This window comes from Rhinolophus hipposideros (genome assembly GCF_964194185.1).
Source record: "Rhinolophus hipposideros genome assembly, chromosome: X".
In the NCBI taxonomy this organism is placed as follows: domain Eukaryota; kingdom Metazoa; phylum Chordata; class Mammalia; order Chiroptera; family Rhinolophidae; genus Rhinolophus; species Rhinolophus hipposideros.
Genome location: NC_138046.1, coordinates 82,005,217 through 82,023,716, shown reverse-complemented (window position 1 = coordinate 82,023,716; position 18,500 = coordinate 82,005,217). Strand labels below are relative to the sequence as shown.

At 39.1% G+C, this 18,500-nt stretch overlaps 1 protein-coding gene across 11 annotated transcripts in view; it reads left to right on the top strand.

Annotated features, from left to right (window-relative positions):
• Positions 1–530: 530 nt before the first annotated feature.
• The window catches only part of VSIG4 (V-set and immunoglobulin domain containing 4), a 68,066-nt gene continuing 50,096 nt past the window's right edge, over positions 531–18,500 (top strand). For 6 of the 11 annotated variants that reach the window (XM_081042414.1, XM_081042413.1, XM_081042411.1 and 3 more), the window contains exons 1-3: positions 531–719; positions 6,517–6,873; positions 7,628–7,909. In XM_081042414.1, the coding sequence (XP_080898540.1) occupies positions 665–719; positions 6,517–6,873; positions 7,628–7,909 (694 nt within the window). In that variant the 5' untranslated portion in view covers positions 531–664. Of the gene's footprint in view, positions 720–6,516; positions 6,874–7,627; positions 7,910–9,389; positions 9,413–18,500 lie in introns of all 11 variants that reach the window. The other 5 variants (XM_081042408.1, XM_081042415.1, XM_081042407.1 and 2 more) reach the window with 3 other exon arrangements.

Sequence of the window (18,500 nt, the reverse complement as noted above, 5' to 3'; positions counted from 1 at the left end):
AAAGTGATTCAAAGAGCTTTTCCAATATGAGATTTGGGGGTATATTCCCCCATAACAGCCTTATCCATGGGCTTGTCAATTATTTAAGCACTGATGTGTAGAAAGCTCTTTCATACATTTAATCTCTTGTACTCTGCAGTCCATAGGCACTCACCTCCAACACTGTTCATTTGCATAAACTGAGCAGGCAGGGATTAACAGTGTGACTGCTGAATATTGCATAGGCCAGCAAAGTTGATCTCTTCTCCCTGGGCCCAATAGAGAGGAAAATACTCCCACACTGGGGGATAAGCAGACTCATCCCAAATGTCGCCCTCCACAACCTCTAAGTCTTGTGGAAGAAAACCAACATAAACACCTGGGAGATCAAAGACCATAGAGCTCCACTGGCTCCAGTGAAAGTCAAGTCAATGTCCTAGCAGTAGGAGGAATTGCTTCACTCACCCTCAAACCTTCAACCCCAGGCAGGGGAGGGAGAAGGATGCTCATGTGACTTGTACTGAAATAGGGAAGGAAGGGAAATGTGAGATGGGACTGGGAGTCCGAGTGAGAGATATAGGGAAGGAAGGGAAGTGAGCAGGCACAGACACTGGCAGCGATCAGGAGTTCAAGCCTCTTTGACAGCAAGAGGCTGGAAGAAAGGACAGAAGTAGTTCTGGCTGTGATGGGGTTCTTACTGGGCCTGCTGCTCCTGGGCCACCTAGCAGTGGTCGCCTATGGTAAGGCAGCAAATTGCGGCCTGGATGCCACTACTGACACAGGCAAATGGCTGGGGGGCTGGGGTTGAATACCTACTGAGGAAAGCTTATTTCTGCTGAGCAGGTGAGTTTCTCAGTCAACGCTATAGACTCATCTTTGGGCAGAAGAAAGGCAGGTAGTTGAAGTCTGCTGAAGAATGCAGGAGGTAAGTTTGGGTAGAAATTGGAAAGGATCATCTTTTGGAAAATATCCACATGATTTTATAGCACTCTTCTTATTTCAGGAGCATTAAGAAAGTGCCCAATGCCACCCAAATCCCTCCTCCATTTTCTGATTTTCACCTGAAATTCTATTACACTTTAACCTCTCTGCTTCCAGGCTTTGATCCCTGTTAAGACACATATCTCCCAAAGAAGGAATGCTGTTGAAGAGTTAGATGGGACCTTAAAAGTAACCTAGATCCACTCTTCACTGTTATGAACAACCGCTCAGAATACCTGTTCACATACTTCTAGTGACTGATAATTTACTACTTCCCCAGACCATCGAGTCTACCCGGAGACATTTCCAACTGTTAAAAATTCTTCCTTGTGTTGAACTCAATCTACTTCTTTGTGGCTTCTATCCAAAGGTCCCAGTTCTGTTTCTTGGAGACACGCATATCATATCTGTTCCCTCTATGCTGTGACAGCCCTTTGCGGTTCTGAGAACAGATATTATATCCCCTTGACTCATCTCTTCTCCAAGCTAAACAACCCAGCTCCTTCAACTGGTCTTCACAGGACTTGGTTTCCTACCACCTTCTAGGGTAACTCACTTCCCTGTGGACATGTCCCAGTTTGTCTGGGATAATTGTAGGAACTTAATGCTGGACACATATCCCAAAATAGGTCTGACTATCCCATAATAGCATTATTTCCTTGGGTCTTCCTCCAACTTTATCTATACTCCTGAACATTGAGATAGCATTTTAAGAAACTAAACTTGAGTAATAGCTAAGCGATACCCAAGATAGGTCAAAGGGGTTCTTGCTGCACCCCTGCTTTTTCCATATCCTTAAAGGGAGAGGCTGGATGGTGTTAGCTTGGTGTCCCTTGTATGGTCAGAAAGAATCCAGCTTTCTATAGATGACTCAGTATAGGTTATCCTATCCTGGGGCTCTGATCCATCAAATTCTAGAACCTCAAGCTCGAAGAGATATTAAATTAAGTCACCTAAGAGGGAAAATAATTTGGTCCAGGCCACAGAGCATTAGTGACAGAGTTAATACTCTTTTAAAAATAGTGTTATTTCTACAACTACAATAGTTTCATTTTCTAACACATTTTAGAATGTATCTCCCTATCTTCTCCAAATTTGTTGGTTTGAGCTGGGACTCATAGAGGCAGAGTTGGGGCTCACAGAAACATTTTGTAAATGTTAAATTTAAATCATGTGGGCATCCATGTGTGCGCTCACATGTGTATCGTTCCCTCTCCGGCCTAGGAAATCTTCTAGACCTGGAAGCAAGGCTTCCACTTGTGTTGAGGGTTTTACACTATAGACCTGAGGCTCAGGACATACTGAATGCCAACAATGCTTCACCTCTCCCTAGATCTCAATGTCCCTAACCCATCTATACTGAGAACAGATTAGTTTGGTTGGCCTCAAAGGACCCTGCCAGGTGGACAGCTCTGTAGAACTGTGGCTTCACTTCTAAAAAGCCTCCAGGGGGCAAAACCAGCTGCAAAGTCTAAGACACATGTTGAAATAATCGTAATAAAAATAAGTCCTAATATTTGAATTTTATAAACATTTTATAAGCATCTATTATCTAGGTTAATCCTCTGTCTAGGAGGAAACCCAAGAGAGGGAGAGAGGTCAGACACAAGGGTATGAAGTCATGGGAAGATCTCACCCTCTGTGTAATGGTGGGAAGAACAGTATTCTAAAAGGGACCCAGATTGGGTTCTATAAAGGGGCCCACACCCAGAAAACTAGGTTTTCCGTTTCCTTAGGACCATCCCACAGGCCCCAGACATTTGCTTTCCTAAGTCAAGGTCCCAGGACCAGAGTGGCGTCCAGTACTGTTTCTCTTTCTCAAATTCAACCCTTTTAAAATCAAGCCCCTTGAGTCAATGCCTAGCTCTCGTCTTTCTCCTGAGCAGGGACAACATTTGAAGGAAATTCAATCTTTCCATGAGGGAGGAGAGCAAGGCTCTGAAGTTCTAGGAAAGGGTTTTTAGAAAGCAGCCGGCAGATGTGTGAATTCTTTCTTCAGGCATTCAGGGAGATATTATCCAGCTCTAGGATAATATCCCTTTAAACCATGTCAAGTAGACCCAGGTAAGGGTTTCCCGGCTTCAGTTGTGGCTGGTGGTTTAATAAGTTAAGAACGTAAGAAGGTAGTGTAGCATCTGAAAGTCTTTATTCATGGTCTCCAGGCCCAGCTTTGCCCCTGTTATCTCTGTAACTTTGGATAAGCATCTTTCTCTCTCTAGGCCTCAGCTTGCCCGTATGTACCATGATAGAATGCCACTAAATGGTTTTAAAAAAGCACTCTCAGCTATGCCATTCTAGAAGTCTCCAAATTCTATCCTGTTGGGTACCTCAAGCCTTGCTATACCAAGTAACTAACCATTTTGTGGTTATCATGGATCCATTATGGGCAGAGCATCCCCCCAGGAGGTGGGGTTTTCCTGAAATGGATTTTCCCTACCCATCTTCCAGGAAAGTAAAAAGTATTGCTTAATTTCACCAACATTTCACATTGGCTGTCATGCCAGCCCTGTTGTTGGAGATACAGGCTACTGTCTTCTCTGGCTACCCTAAAACTCAGGGATGGCCTATTACCTGCCTGTAACTTGGTAGGTTCCATCAGGCTAAGAAGAATAACTCCTTACCTACTCATGGGCTAACTGCTCCTTCAGGTCACTATTAAAGCTGACAGTGATCAAATATAATGACTATGCCCATCCTGGGGAAGACATGTTGAGGACTTCCATAGGATAAGAAGAATCAAGACAAATATGAGAAGTTTCTTCTGAGGCATGGGACAGGACTGACATTTATCCAACACCTACTGAATGCCAGCCACTATGCTAAGTGCTTTCACATCTATGAGCTCATTTTATCTTCACAATAACCCTCCATGTAAGGTTTATTATTACCTCCGTTTTATTAATAATAACCTAAAGCTCAGTCTGGTTTAGCAATTTCCCTAAAGTCACACAGAGAGATATATGGTAGGACAGACCTTGGACTTAGATCAGATTTATTATTCTTACTACATCATGAAGTCCTTCACTACCCTCCTGATCTCTCTAGGTGCTCCTACTCAATGTTTCTTTAGGTTACCTGAGAACCACAGAAATAGTTAGAAGGTATAAGCCAATGCTATTGAGGTTGCCTTCACTTTGATGATCATAGTACATGAGGAATAGTACAATATCCCGTTTCTTGTGATGCCCTGTGCCTGTGATACACTCTCTCTTTATGGTGCTAATGAAGAAAAGGGAGGAAGAGGAGAAAAGAACAAGAAAATGAAGGAGGAGGAAGAGGATAAATGAAAGAATGGGTGGAAGAAGAGAGAGGGGAAGAAAAAAAGTAAAAAGGGAAAAAACATGCTATTCTTGGAAGTCTGCTTACTAACTCTGTCCCATGCCCCTATTCTGGAATGGAAAAGTCACATCTGACCTACTTCTAAAAGTAACTTTCAAGATTGAGAAATTGAGACTGGCTGTCCATGTTCTTGACAGACCAGAGTAGGTAGGCAACGTGAGAATCCCCAGCAAGTTCCTAGTTCCTAGGGTAATGTGAGCTAGGCCTTGCAGCTCCCCCAAGGTCAGAGGGAAGACATATGTAGGCATAGACAAAGGTATTTTCAGCTGTTCCATATGTCCTCATAGCAGAATGCTGCTTTGTTGCTCAGGAAGGGAATGTGAGAATGCTTTTCAGACAAGGGGAGGGAGGTTTGGGAGGGGTAGAGGAAGATTAGTGGGGAAGAGCACATCAAACTGAAAGGTCTTTATGGGGCTTAAGGCTAGTGGTATGTTTGTGCTTGCAAGTGACTGAAAATATGTATGGGCATGTATGTCTGTGATGATGGTAAGCTCTATCTGTATGCATATGGAGGCATGAACTATGAATAGCACAGTGAAACCCACCATCCGGTGAAAGTTCACCACCAACTAGAACATGTGATCATTTAGCTTTTGTTTCCATTACAGTCTATTAGCACTGAACCATCTAGGATTGGAAGGGACCTTAAAGAGTATTTTGTCCAAGTATTAATATCCAAGGGGATATTAATAAACAAAGCTCAGAACTTCCCCTAGACAGCTAGGTCCATTAACAGACAGCTCTGATTAATTATAAAGTTTATTTTTAGAGTAAACCAAAACCTGCTCCTATTGTGCTCCCATTAATCAGTGTGAGTTCTGTTCCTTGACTAATCTTACATGTCCCAGAGTGTGTGGCGGATCTAGCAACATGGACTCATATTTGTGTATTATTTTCTACACAAGGCTTTTATGTTGGCAAAAATATTCTAGTGATGTCCTGAGAGTCCCTGATGAGGACACAGGCCAGAGGCTTGACATTAGCCTCCCCACTGACAGAAGCCCTGGCAGTTGGCAATGCATTCTGGGAGCTAAAAAGCATGCACCCACCCATCTTCCATCTGCTTTACTGAAGCCTGGGAATCCTGGGCTACATAAAAGCTGTTATTCAGTAATAGCTCACACTGAAACTAACTATCCTACAAGAGACATAAAGACATTTTCTAAATGCAATCCCTCACTCCTGTCCCTAGTTAAATAAAACACAAAATCCTTAAAATATAAGTTTATGGACAGGAATTTCTGATGGGAGGTGATGGCTCTTTCAACACCCCTAACTTTTACCCCCTAGGTTTTCCTCCCCAGCACACCAAGAAGCAATCTCCTTTTTGTTCCACCATGATTCCCACTTCAATAAAAGCCAGATCTAAGATTTTACTCAGACCCTTTTCCTCTCCAAAACTTTTCCTCTCCATTTCCCCTCAGGATGGGATTTTCAAATGTACCTTTGCTGAGAACTAAGAGAAACCAAAAGGGAAATTAACAAAGATAGGAGAAAAATCTAGCAGAAAAGTCAGACCTACAAAGTGCAAGTTTCAAACTTAAAAATAGCTAATGATTTTGTTAAACAGGAATGCATCTCACAGAAGTTTCAACCCTCAGAATTGCCCTTTGCCTGCCTCCTTCTTCCCTTCCAGTGAACAGGTTAAGGTTAGGTACCCAATTACTGAGCCCTTCCAAGGGAGCAATAGGGGATAAGCAGGGTAGATGATACTTTCTTTCTTACCTCACAGTCCCCACATTTCTTCAGGTACACAGTTATATACAATAAAATAGCCCAGACCCAATTGCTCAGCATTTGCTCTCACACTTCTTTTGGAAAATGAAAGAAGTTTTTTTTCACGGACTTACAGAATGTCAGAGTTTGCAGAAAACTTAGAGATTATTTGATCCAAACTCTCTACATTATAAATGAAGAAAATGGGTCCTTTGTGGCAGGAAGTGACTTACCCAGGGTTACCTCACAGAAAGAAAGTGACAGAAAAATAACTTGAAACTCACAAGAACTAAACAATGTTAATGGCTTTCCTTCTGATGACTGGTTCTAGTTGATGGGAAAGCTGGCAGAGAACAAAAGGGCACAGGGAATATGAAAGTGTGATGGAAGGAAAGTTGAAGGGTGTTTCTCAGAAGCCTCTTGAGGCCTGCCACTGCCACCCTAGCTCCCAGGTAGTTGTGCCATTCATGTCTGCATTCTTCCTCTGTTCCCCATCTTTAGGCCATCCCATCCTGGAAGCACCTGAGACTGTGACAGGGGTTTGGAAAGGGGATATTAATATTCCCTGCACCTACGGTCCTCTGAAAGGCTACACCCAAGTCTTGGTAAAGTGGCTGGTACAACATGGCTCAAATCCAGTCACCATCTTCTTACGTGACTCCTCTGGAGACCATATCCAGCAAGCAAAGTACCGGGGTCGCCTGCGCGTGAACCACGAGATCCTAGGAGATGTGTCCTTCCAACTGAATACCCTGGAGATGGATGACCGGAACCACTACACTTGTGAAGTCACTTGGCAGACCCCCAATGGCAACCAAGTAGTAAGAGATAAGATCATTGATCTCCGTGTCCAGAAAGGTGAATCACTGTGAGGGTAGGAAAACACTGATAGGATAGGCAAAGACCCAATAGAAGACTATAATCCTAGAAAACCCTGAGAAACCCATAGACATTTGTTAATCTGTACACGGTCTCCCTTCAGTTATATGTGTTAATCAGAGGAAATGGACATACAGATGATCCTCAGGGTCATCACTCTCATGGAATAAGTTTAAAAGTATTGGAAAGGGTTCCTGGCCTTCAAATCTCTACCCCTTCAAGTGTCCTAGAAAGTTCAGCATCCATAACCTTGTTTCCCTCCTTGGGATCTAGGTCTCAAAACTCATAAAAATGAGTATAGCTTATCAGGATATTGGAGAGTGAATTGGCCTCTCCTGGCAGAGAAACCCTGGGGAAAAGAATGCTTGACTTAGCCAAGATAAGTCTTGTTGGCTTGACAGTTTTACAAATATCTGGCCTTTGTAATCCAAAAACTGCAGATAATCCAAAAACTATACTTGAGTTTAAAAAAACTACAGTTTTTTAAAGGTCAGTTGATTTTTAATTCCAGATAATCCAAAACCCTAGATAATATAAAACAGTACATAATCTTCCAAAGGAAGCTATTTTTATTTATATTGTCCTGTTTCCTTCTTCTCTCCCATGTCAGGGGCCCCTTCAGTTCCCTTTGCAGATATATACATTACCCCTATACCCAGAAGGGATAACTTGGCCTTGTGTTCCCATATCCTTGTAACTTCCCAAAGTTTCCTCTCTTGTCTTCCTTTTGCAGTCTCTGTTTCCAAGCCCACAGTGACGACTGGCAGTGGCTATGGCTTCACAGTGCCCCAGGGAATGAGGATTAGCCTTCAATGCCAGGCTCGGGGTTCTCCCCCAATCAGTTATGTTTGGTACAAGGAACAGACTAACAACCAAGAACCAACCAAAATAGCAACCTTGAGTACTTTACTCTTCAAGCCTGCACTAGTGGCTGACTCGGGCTACTATTTCTGTACTGCCAAGGGCCGGGTAGGCTCTGAACAGCGCAGCAACATTGTGAAATTTGTGGTGAAAGGTGAGCAACCCTCTCTCCTGGTGAGCACCTCAATAGACCACCTTGTTCTAGAGATACCTCAGTAGAGTGTCCTTATTCCAAAAGAAGACCTTGATATGTTGGGGGCGGGGGGTCCTGGGTTGTACAATCACAAAAATTCAGGACTGGGGACAATAGGGCTGGAGACAATAGCTGTCATGTTGTAGGTTAAGTAGAAAAAGATGGTAAATGGAAAAGTGACATTTACTAGGTACCTTGTATTTGCCAGATACAATGCGCAAGAAGTCAAAAAACAAAACAAAAAAAATCACTATCTCATTAAATTCTACCACTATTTCATGAGATAGCTATTATTACATTCATTTTAATGAAGAGGAAACCGAGGGTTAGAAAGGTAAATCTACTTACCAAGAGGCTCAGAGCTAGTAAGTTCAAGTCAGATTTACACTCAGATTTCATGTTCTTTCCACTATGTCTGATTGTCTCTCATGGTTGAATTTATACTAGCTCCTGGACACCCTTTGGAATTTCTTTTGTTCATTTTGTTTGCTTGTTTGGGTTTGGAAAGATTTTTTTTTTAATTTCTTTTCTTTTAATTAAAATTTATTGGGGTGACAAATATCAGTAAAGTTACATAGGTTTCAGGTGTTTCTTTTTTATCTTTATTAAATTTACTGGGGTGACATTGGTTAATAACATTATATAGGTTTCAAGTGTACATTTCTATAATACATCATCTATATATTGCACTGTGTGTTCACTACCAAGAGTAGGTTCTCCGTTCATCACCATATGTTTGACCCCCTTTACCCTATTCTTCCGCCCTCCCCCCTTACCCTGTGATAACCACAAAACTGTTGCCTGTGCCTATGATTTTTTGTTTGTTCATTTGACTTGTTCGTTTGTTGCTTTCAGTGAGGTTTTTTTTTTCTCATTTTGTTGTGTATGTTTGGTTTTTCATTATGAAATAAAGCCCAGATCTCTACATAGTTTCTTTAAATTTTCCTCCCTTCTTCCTAAAGCCAAATGTAAGTTCTAGTTGAGGTTTCAGTGAAGACTGACTCTGGGTCATCAAGGTCTAGCTAATTCTTACAGCATTATCTTGGGAGCAACACAAATTATGTGCATAAAGACTGTAGGCAAAGGTTTAAGTAAACAATCCAGCAGTGATATGTCTAAATGAGTCTCGTCACCTTGCAGGAGATCTCCTTGGAAGGGAAGACATGTATTCCAACAAGGCTGCCATTGCTCAAAACATTTTGGGAACTAACTGCTTTTAGGGAGTTAGTTACTCCCTCAGAACCACCTGAAAATTACTGTCCTCTAAGGATAGCTCTAAGTAAGGGAAAAGAGTTCTCACCAATTGTCTTAGGAGACTGATGCTAGGTTGATGGGTTTTTTTGTTAGTTTATTTTGTTCTTTAGATTCCACTTATATATGGAATTATAGGGTATTTGTCTGTTTCTGTCTGACTTATTTCACTTTGCATAATACCCTCCAGGTCTATCCATGTTGTCACAAATGGTAAGAGTTCAATCTTTTTACGGCCAAGTAATATTCCATTATATATAGGTATGTACCACTTCTTCTCTACCTAATTGTCTATTGATGGGCACTTAGATTGTTTCCATATCTTGGCTATTATAAATAATGCTGCAATGAACATAGGGGTGCATATATCTTTTCAAATTAGTGTTTTGAATTTCATTGAATAAATACCCAGATAAATTCCACCCAGAAGTGGAATTGCTGGGTCATATGGTAATTCTATTTTTAATTTTTTTGAGGAACCTCCACACTGCTTTCCACTGTGACTACAACAACCATGTTTCCCTGAAAATAGGACCTAGCCAGACAATCAGCTCTAATGTGCTTTTGGAGCAAAAATTAATATAAGACCCGATCTTATACTATACTATATTATATAAAACCCAATCTTAGAGTAAAATAAGACCAGGCCTTATATTAATTTTTGCTCCAAAAGACACAGTAGAGCTGATTGTCTGGCTAGGTCTTATTTTTGGGAAAAGGGAACTTGCAATCCCACCAACAGTGCATGAGGATTCCCTTTTCTCCACATCCTCACCAACACTTGTCAATGTATTGATGATGGCCATTCTGACTGATGTGAGGTGATATGTCATTGTGGTTTTAAATTGAATTTGTCTGATGATTAGTGACATTGAGAATCTTTTCACATGTCTACTGGCCATCTGTATGTCCTCTTTGGAGAAATGTCTTCTGCTCACTTTTAATTGAATTGTTGTTTGGTGTTGAGTTGTATGAGTTCTTTATGAGTTTTGGTTATTAACCCCTTATCAGATGTGTCCTTGGTGAATATGTTCTCCCAATTGGTGGGTTGTCTTTTCATTTTATTGATGGTTTCCATTGCTGTGCAAAAAATTTTAGTTTAATGTAGTCCCATTTGTTTATTTTTCTTTTCTTTTTTTCAATTAAAGTTTATTGGGATGACAATTGTTAGTTTTTCTTTTGTTTCTCTTGCCCAAGAAGATATGGCAAAAAAATATTATTAAGAGTAATGTCAGAGAATTTACTGCCTACGTTTTCTTCTAGGAGTTTTATGGTTTGGGGACCTGCATTTAAATCTTTAATCCACTTTCAGTTTATTCTTGTATATGGTGTAAAAATGTGGTGTAGTATCATTTTTTTGCATTTATCAGTCCACTTTTCCCAACACCACTTATTGAATAGACTGTCTTTACCTCATTGTACATTCTTGCCTCCTTTATCATAGACTAATTGACAGTATAAGTGTGGCTTTATTTCTGACCCTGCATTTTTTTCCATTGATCAATGTGTCTGCCCTTATGCCAGTACCATGCTGGTTTGATTACTATAGTCTTGTAGTATAGCTTGATATCAGGTAGCATGATATCGCCAGATTTGTTCTTCATTCTCAAGATTTTGGTGGCTATTGCGGGTCTTTTGTGGTTTCATATAAATTTTAGGATTATTTGTTCTAGTTCTGTGAAAAATGCCATTGGTATTTTGATAGGGATTGCATTGAATCTATAGATTGCTTTGTGTATTATGGACATTATAATGATTTAATATTTCTTATCTATGAGCACAGTATATGCTTCCATTTATTTGTATCTTCTTCAGTATTTCATAATTTTCCAAGTACAGGTCTTTTACCTCTTTGGTTAAATTAATTTCTAGGTGTTTTTTTTTCTATCCAGTTGTAAGTAGGTGTGTTTTCTAAATTTCTCTTTCTGATAGTTTGTTATTGGTGTATAAGAATGCAACCAATTTATGAATATTAATTTTGTATCAAACTACTTTACTGAATTCATTTATTAGTTTTAATATTTTTGGTGTAATATTTAGGGTTCTCTATATATAGTATTTTGTCATCTGCAAATAATGACACTTTTACTTCTATCTGTCCAATTTGGATGCCTTTTATTTCTTTTTCTTGTCTGACTGCTGTAGCGAGGACTTCCCATACAATGTTGAATAAAAGTGGTAAAAGCAGACATGCTTGTCTTTTTCTTGAGCATAAGGAAAATGCTTTTAGCTGTTCCCCATTGAGTATGATGTTAAGTGTAGGTTTGTCATATATGGCCTTTGTGATGTTGTGGTATGTTCCCTCTACTCACACTTTGCTGAGAGTTTCTATCATAAATGTATACTGATTTTTGCAACTTTTCTTGCATCTATTGATATCATCAAATGATTTTCATCTTTCATTTTGTTTATTTGGTGTGTCATGATAATTGATTCGTGGATATTTAACCAACCTGGAATCCCAGGAATAAATCCCACTTGATCATGTTGTATGAACTTTTTAATGCATTGCTGAAATAAATTTGCTAATAAGTATATTTTGTTGAGAATTGTTACATCTATACTCATCAGGGATATTGGCCTGTAAGATTTTGTTTTTGTTTTTGTTTTTGTTTTTTTAATTTATTGGGGTGATATTTGTCAGTAAAATTACATAGATTTCAGGTGTACAATTCTGTATTACATCACCTATAAATCCCACTGTGTGTTCACCACCCAGAATCAGTTCTCCTTCCATCACCATATAATTGATCCCCTATACCGTCATCTCTTACCTCCCAGCCCCCTTACCCTCTAGTAACCACTAAACTATTGTCTGTGTCTATGAGCTTTTGATTCTCATTTGTTTCTCTTGTTATCTTATTGTTTTTGGTTTATATACCACATATCAGTGAAATCATATGGTTCTCTGCTTTTTATGTCTGACTTGTTTCATTTAGCATTATACTCTCAAGATCCATCCATGTTGTCATAAATGTCCTATATCATCTTTTCTAACTGCCGAATAGCATTCCGTTGTGTATGTATACCACAACTTCTTTATGCATTCATCTATCAAAGGACATTTTGGTTGTTTACATGTCTTGGCCACTGTAAACAAAGCTACAACGAACAAAGGAGCAAACGTGTCTTTATGGATAAATGTTTTCAATGGGCAGAGGACATGAAGAGACATTTCTCTAAAGAGGACTTACAAATGGCAAATAGACATATGAAAAAATGCTCAACATCACTAATCATCAGAGAAATGCAAATAAAAACCACAATGAGATATCACCTCACCCCAGTCAGAATGGCTATCATCAACAAGACAAATAGCAACAAGTGTTGGAGAGGCTGTGGAGAAAAAGGAACCCTCATACACTGTTGGTGGGAATGCAGACTGGTGCAGCCGCTATGGAAGGCAGTGTGGAGGTTTCTCAAGAAATTACGAATAGAATTACCATATGACCCAGCAATCGCTCTCCTGGGTATCTACCCAAAAAATCTGAAAGCATTCCTCTATAGAGACACGTGTACTCCAATGTTCATTGCAGCTTTGTTTACGGTGGCTAAGACATGGAAACAACCAAAATGTCCTTCAATAGATGAATGGATAAAGAAGTTGTGGTATATATACACAATGGAATACTATTCGGCGTTAAGGAAAGATGATATAGGAACATTTGTGACAACATGGATGGATCTTGAGAATATAATGCTAAGCGAAATAAGTCAGACAGAAAAAGCAGAGAACCCTATGATTTCACTTATATGTGGTATATAAACCAAAAACAAGACAAACAAATGAGAAACAAGTACTCATAGACACAGACAACAGTAGTGGTTACCAGAGGGTAAGGGGGGTGGGGGAGGGAGATGAGGGTAAGGGGGATCAAATATATGGTGATGGAAGGAGAACTGACTCTGGGTGGTGAACACACAATGGGATTTATTGATGATGTAATACGGAATTGTACACCTGAAATTATGTAATTTCATTAACAATTGTCACCCCAATAAATAAATTAAAAAAAAATGTTTTCAGATTTTTTGGGTAGATACCCAGGAGAGAAATTCCTGGGTCATATGGTAATTCTATTCGTAATTTTCTGAGGAACCTCCACACTGCCTTCCATAACATCGGAACCAGTCTGCATTCCCACCAACAGTGTATGAGGGTTTCTTTTTCTCCACAGCCGTTCCAACACTTGTTACTATTTGTCTTGTTGATGATAGCCATTCTGACTGGGGTGAGATGATATCTCATTGTGGTTTTTATTTGCATTTCTCTGATGATTAGTGATGTTGAGCAATTTTTCATATGTTTATTTGCCATGTGTATGTCCTCTTTGGAGAAATGTCTCTTCAGGTCCTCTGTCCATTTTTCAATTGGGTTGTTAGCTTTTTTGTTGCTGAGTTTCATGAGTTCCTTGTATATTTTGGATATTAACCCCTTATCAGAGGCACTGTTTGTAAAAATCTTATCCCACTCAGTTGGTTGCCTGCTTATTTTGTCGATAGTTTCTTTTACTGTAGAGAAGCTTTTAAGTTTCATATAGTCCCATTTGATTACTTTAGCTTTTACTTCCATTGCCTTTGTAGTCAAACTCATAAAATGCTTTTTTAACCCAACATCCATAAGTTTAGTACCAATATTTTATTCTACGCAGTTTATTGTGTCAGGTCTTATGCTTAAGTCTTTGATCCATTTTGAATTAATTTTGGTACATGGTGACAGGTAACAGTCAGGGTTCATTCTTTTGCATGTGGCTATACAATTCTCCCAACACCATTTATTGAAGAGGCTGTCTTTCCTCCATTGTAGGTTTTTAGCTTCTTTGTCAAAATTATCTGTCTATATTTATGTGGTTTTATTTCTGGGTTCTCAATTCTATTCCATTTGTCTATGTCTCTGTTTTTCTGCCAATCCCATGCTGTTTTGATTCTTGTAGCCCTGTAGTACAAGCTAAAGATAGGGAGTGCAATACCTCCAGTAATCTTTTTCCTTAACATTGCTTTGGCTATTCGGGGTTTTTGGGGTTTCAAACAAATCAGATGATTTTTTGTTCTATTTCCTTAAAAAATGCCATTGGGATTTTGATGGGGATTGCATTAAATCTGCATATTGCTTTGGATAATATGGGCATTTTAACTATGTTGATTCTTCCAATCCATGAGCATGGAATGTCTTTCCATTTCTTTGTGTCTTCTTCAATGACTTCCAAAAATGTTTTATACTTTTCACCACATAGGTCCTTCACATCCTTGGTGAAGTTTATTCCTAAGTGTTTTATTCTGTTGGCTACAATTGCAAAAGGAATTGTTTTTTGGATTTCTCTCTATGAGATTTCATTGTTAGTATGTAGGAATGCAATGGACTTTTGTACGTTGATTTTGTAGCCAGCAACTTTACTGTATTCGTTCATTGTTTCCAACAGCTTTTTGGTGGAGTCTTTAGGGTTTTCTATATATAGCAACATGTCATCTGCGAAGAGTGATAATTTAACTTCTTCATTCCCAATTTGGATGCCTTTTATTTCTTTCTCTTGCCTGATTGCTGTGGCAAGGACTTCCAACAATACGTTGAAAAGCAAAAGTGATAGGAGACAGCCCTGTCGTGTTCCTGAACGTAGAGCAAAGGGCTTCAGTTTTTCATCATTAATTAGGAGATTAGCTGAGGGCTTGTCATTTATGGCCTTTATTATGTTAAGGTATTTTCCTGCTATACCTATTTTATTAAGTGTTTTAATCATCAATAGATGTTGTATCTTATCAAATGCTTTTTCTGCATCAATTGATAGAATCATATGATTTTTGTCCTTTATTTTGTTTATGTGATGTATCACGTTGATGGATTTGCGGGTGTTGAACCATCCTTGTGCCCCGGGGATGAACCCCACTTGGTCGTGAAGAATAACATTTTTAATGCATTGTTGTATTCGATTTGCTAAAATATTCTTTATGATTTTTGCATCAGTATTCATCAGAGATATTGGTCTGTAGTTTTGTTTTTCTGTGTTGTCCTTACCAGGTTTTGGTATCAGGGTAATGTTGGCCTCATAAAATGAGTTAGGGAGTATTGTATCTTCTTCAATTTTTTGGAAGAGTTTGAGCAGGATTGGTTTTAGATCCTCTTCTAAGGTGTGGTAGAATTCACTAGTGAAGCCATCTGGTCCTGGACTTTTGCTTTTGGTTAGGTTTTGGATGACTAATTCAATTTCGTTACTGGTGATCAGTCTGTTTAGATTTTCCAGTTCTTCATGGTTCAGCCTTGGAAGGCTATATGTTTCTAAGAACTTGCCCATTTCTTCGAGGTTATCAAATTTGGTGGCATATAGTCCTTCATAGTATTCTTGCATGATCCTTTGTATTTCTGTGGTGTCCTTGATAACTTCACCTTTTTCATTCTGATTTTGTTAATTAATGTCGTCTCTCTTTTTATCTTAGTGAGTCTAGCCAAGGGTTTGTCGATTTTGTTAATCTTTTCAAAGAACCAGCTCTTTTTCACATTAATTTTTTCTATTGTCTTTTTGTTCTCTATTTCATTCAGTTCTGCTTTGATTTTTGTTATTTCCTTTCTTCTGCTGACCTTGGGTCTCACTTGTTCTTCTTTTTCTAGTTCTTTAAGTTGTAACATGAGGTTATTTATTTGGGATTTTTCTTGTTTCTTGAGATAGGCCTGTAATGATATAAATTTTCTTCTTAAAACTGCTTTTGCTGCATACCAAAAATTTGGTAAGATATATTTTCATAGTCATTTGTTTCTATGTATCTTTTGATCTCTCATCCTATTTCTTCATTGACCCAGTCGAACTTTATAAGTATGTTGTTTAATCTCCATGTATTTGTGTTTTTCCTGCTTCTTTTCGCAGTTGATATCCAAATTCAAAGCCTTGTGATCAAAATATGCTTAGTATGATTTCAATCTTCTTAAATTTGCAGAGGCTGATTTTATGTCCCAATATATGGTCTATCCTTGAGAATGTTCCATGTACACTAGAAAAGAATGTGCAGTCTTTTGTTTTAGGATGAAGTGCTCTATACATGTCAATTATGTCCATTTCATCTAATGTGTCATTTAGGGCTGCTATTTTGTTATTTATCTTCTGTTTGGATGATCTATCCATAGCTGTCAATGATGTATTTAAGTTCCCTATTATAATGTGTTTTGGTCAATTTCCCACTTTAGTTCTGTTAGTAGTTCTTGGTATATTTTGGTGCTTCCTGATTGGGGGCATAAATATTGATGACTGTATGTCTTCTTGTTGTATAGTCCCCTTTACCTTTATGAAATGTCCATCATTGTCTCTTGTTATCTTTTTCACCCTGAAGTTTGTTTCATCTGATATCATTATGGCTACACCTGATTTTCTCTGGGTACCGTTTGCTTGGAGTGTCAATTTCCACCCTTTCACTTTGAGTCTATGCTTGTCCTTGTAGCTGAGATGTGTCTCTTGGAGACTGCATTTGGTTGGGTTTATTTTTTTGATCCGATCTGCTACTCTGTGCCTTTTTATTGGTGAGTTCAGTGTGTTTACATTTAGGGTGATTATTGATAGGTGAGGACTTCCTGTCATTCTATCTTTAGTTTTCTGGTAAGGTTGTGTCTCCATTGTTTCTTTGGCTTTTTGTTGTTGTCTGTTATTTCTGTGTGGTGGTATTTTATGATGTTTCGCTCTGTTTCTTCTTTTATTACAGTATATATTTCAGTTCTGGATTTTTTTGTTGAGTGGTTACACTTAAGTTTATGTAAAAGAAAGTGTGATATTCAGAGTATTCCATTTTTTTCAGCACGCTTACTTTCTCCATTCCCATATTCCGGTTCAGGCCTTTACTCTCCCCCTTTTTATGTTGCCATAAATTGTCCCTGTTGATGGTGGTCGAAAAGCCTCTTTTAGTATTTCTTGTAGTGCAAGTCATGTATTAGAAAATTTCCTCAGCTTCTGTGTGTCTGGAAAGGTCTTTATTCCTCCTTCATATGTAAAAGAGAACTTTGCTGGATATATTATTCTTGGCTCATAATTTCTCTCGTTCAATAGTTTGCATAGTTGGTTGCATTCTCCCCTGGTTTGTAGAGTTTTTGCTTAAATCTGATGATAATCTAATGGGCTTTCCTTTGTAGGTTACCATCTTCTTTTCCCTGGCTGCCTTGAGGATTCTTTCCTTCTCGTTGATTTTAGACAGTTTCAATACAATGTGCCTTGGAGAAGGCCTGTTGGGATTGAGGTAATTAGCTGTTCTATTTCCTTCTTGGATTCGAGGATCCAGTTCTGTCCACTAGTTTGGGAAGTCTCATCAATCATTTGTTTGAATACATTCACTGTTCTCTTCTCTCTTTCTTCTCCTTCTGGTATGCCCATTACTCTTATATTGCTCTTTCTCAAAGAGTTAGAAATTTCTTGTAGAGTTCTTTCATTTCTTTTAAGTCTCAAGTCTCGTTCTTCTTCCATCCGTGTCATTTCCAGGTTTCTATCTTCAATGTCACTGATTCTTTCCTCCATCTCGTCACCTCTACTACCTAAGCTGGTTATTTCTTTCTTGATTTCTTCTGTTGAGTTCTTAATCTCCAGAAATTCCATTTGGTTCTTTTTCAAAATTTCAGTCTCTTTCGTAAGATGCTCATGTTGCTCTTTGATTGCGTTTCTGAGTTCATTATATTGCCTTTCTGTGTTTTCTTGCATCTCGTTGAGTTTTTTCAGAACTGCAATCTTGAAATCTCTGTCATTTAAGTCACATATTTCCATATCTTCAAGTTCCTTTTCTGGAGACTTTTCGCTTTCTTTCTGAGTTGTCTTGTTGCCTTGGTTACTCATGGCTATTACTGATTTATTATTTCTCTTCTTAGACACCTACAGGAGGGGCTTCTGCAACAGGTTGACAGGAAGAAGTCTTTTCTTTGTTTTCCAGTATTTGTTGGTAGAATGTTTTATTTTCTCTCCTACTGCAGCCTTTTTTTTTCCTCTCTTACACAGTAGTGCTATGTTTTCTCTGCACTATTCCAGCTTCTCACACAATGCGGGATTCCCTGGGAAGTGGGCTTCTCCTCTGTTAACAGTTCGCCTGAGTCATAGGGCCGCACGTCAGGATGGGGAGAGCATTTGAAGTTCCAAAGCTCTTCCTGCAACAGATTCAGAGCCCCTACGTTTCAGCAGTTCTGTTTACTCCTGCAGGGATCCGCCCAGATAGGTGGCACCAGGGGTGGGGTAAGTTGTGAGAGGTGGCCCAGAGTAATGGCGGCAACCACCACCAGAGCTGGTCCCGCTTCCACAGCTCCCTCCCATTTGCAGGAACTAGTTGTGCTGCGAATCTGTGTCTGTGG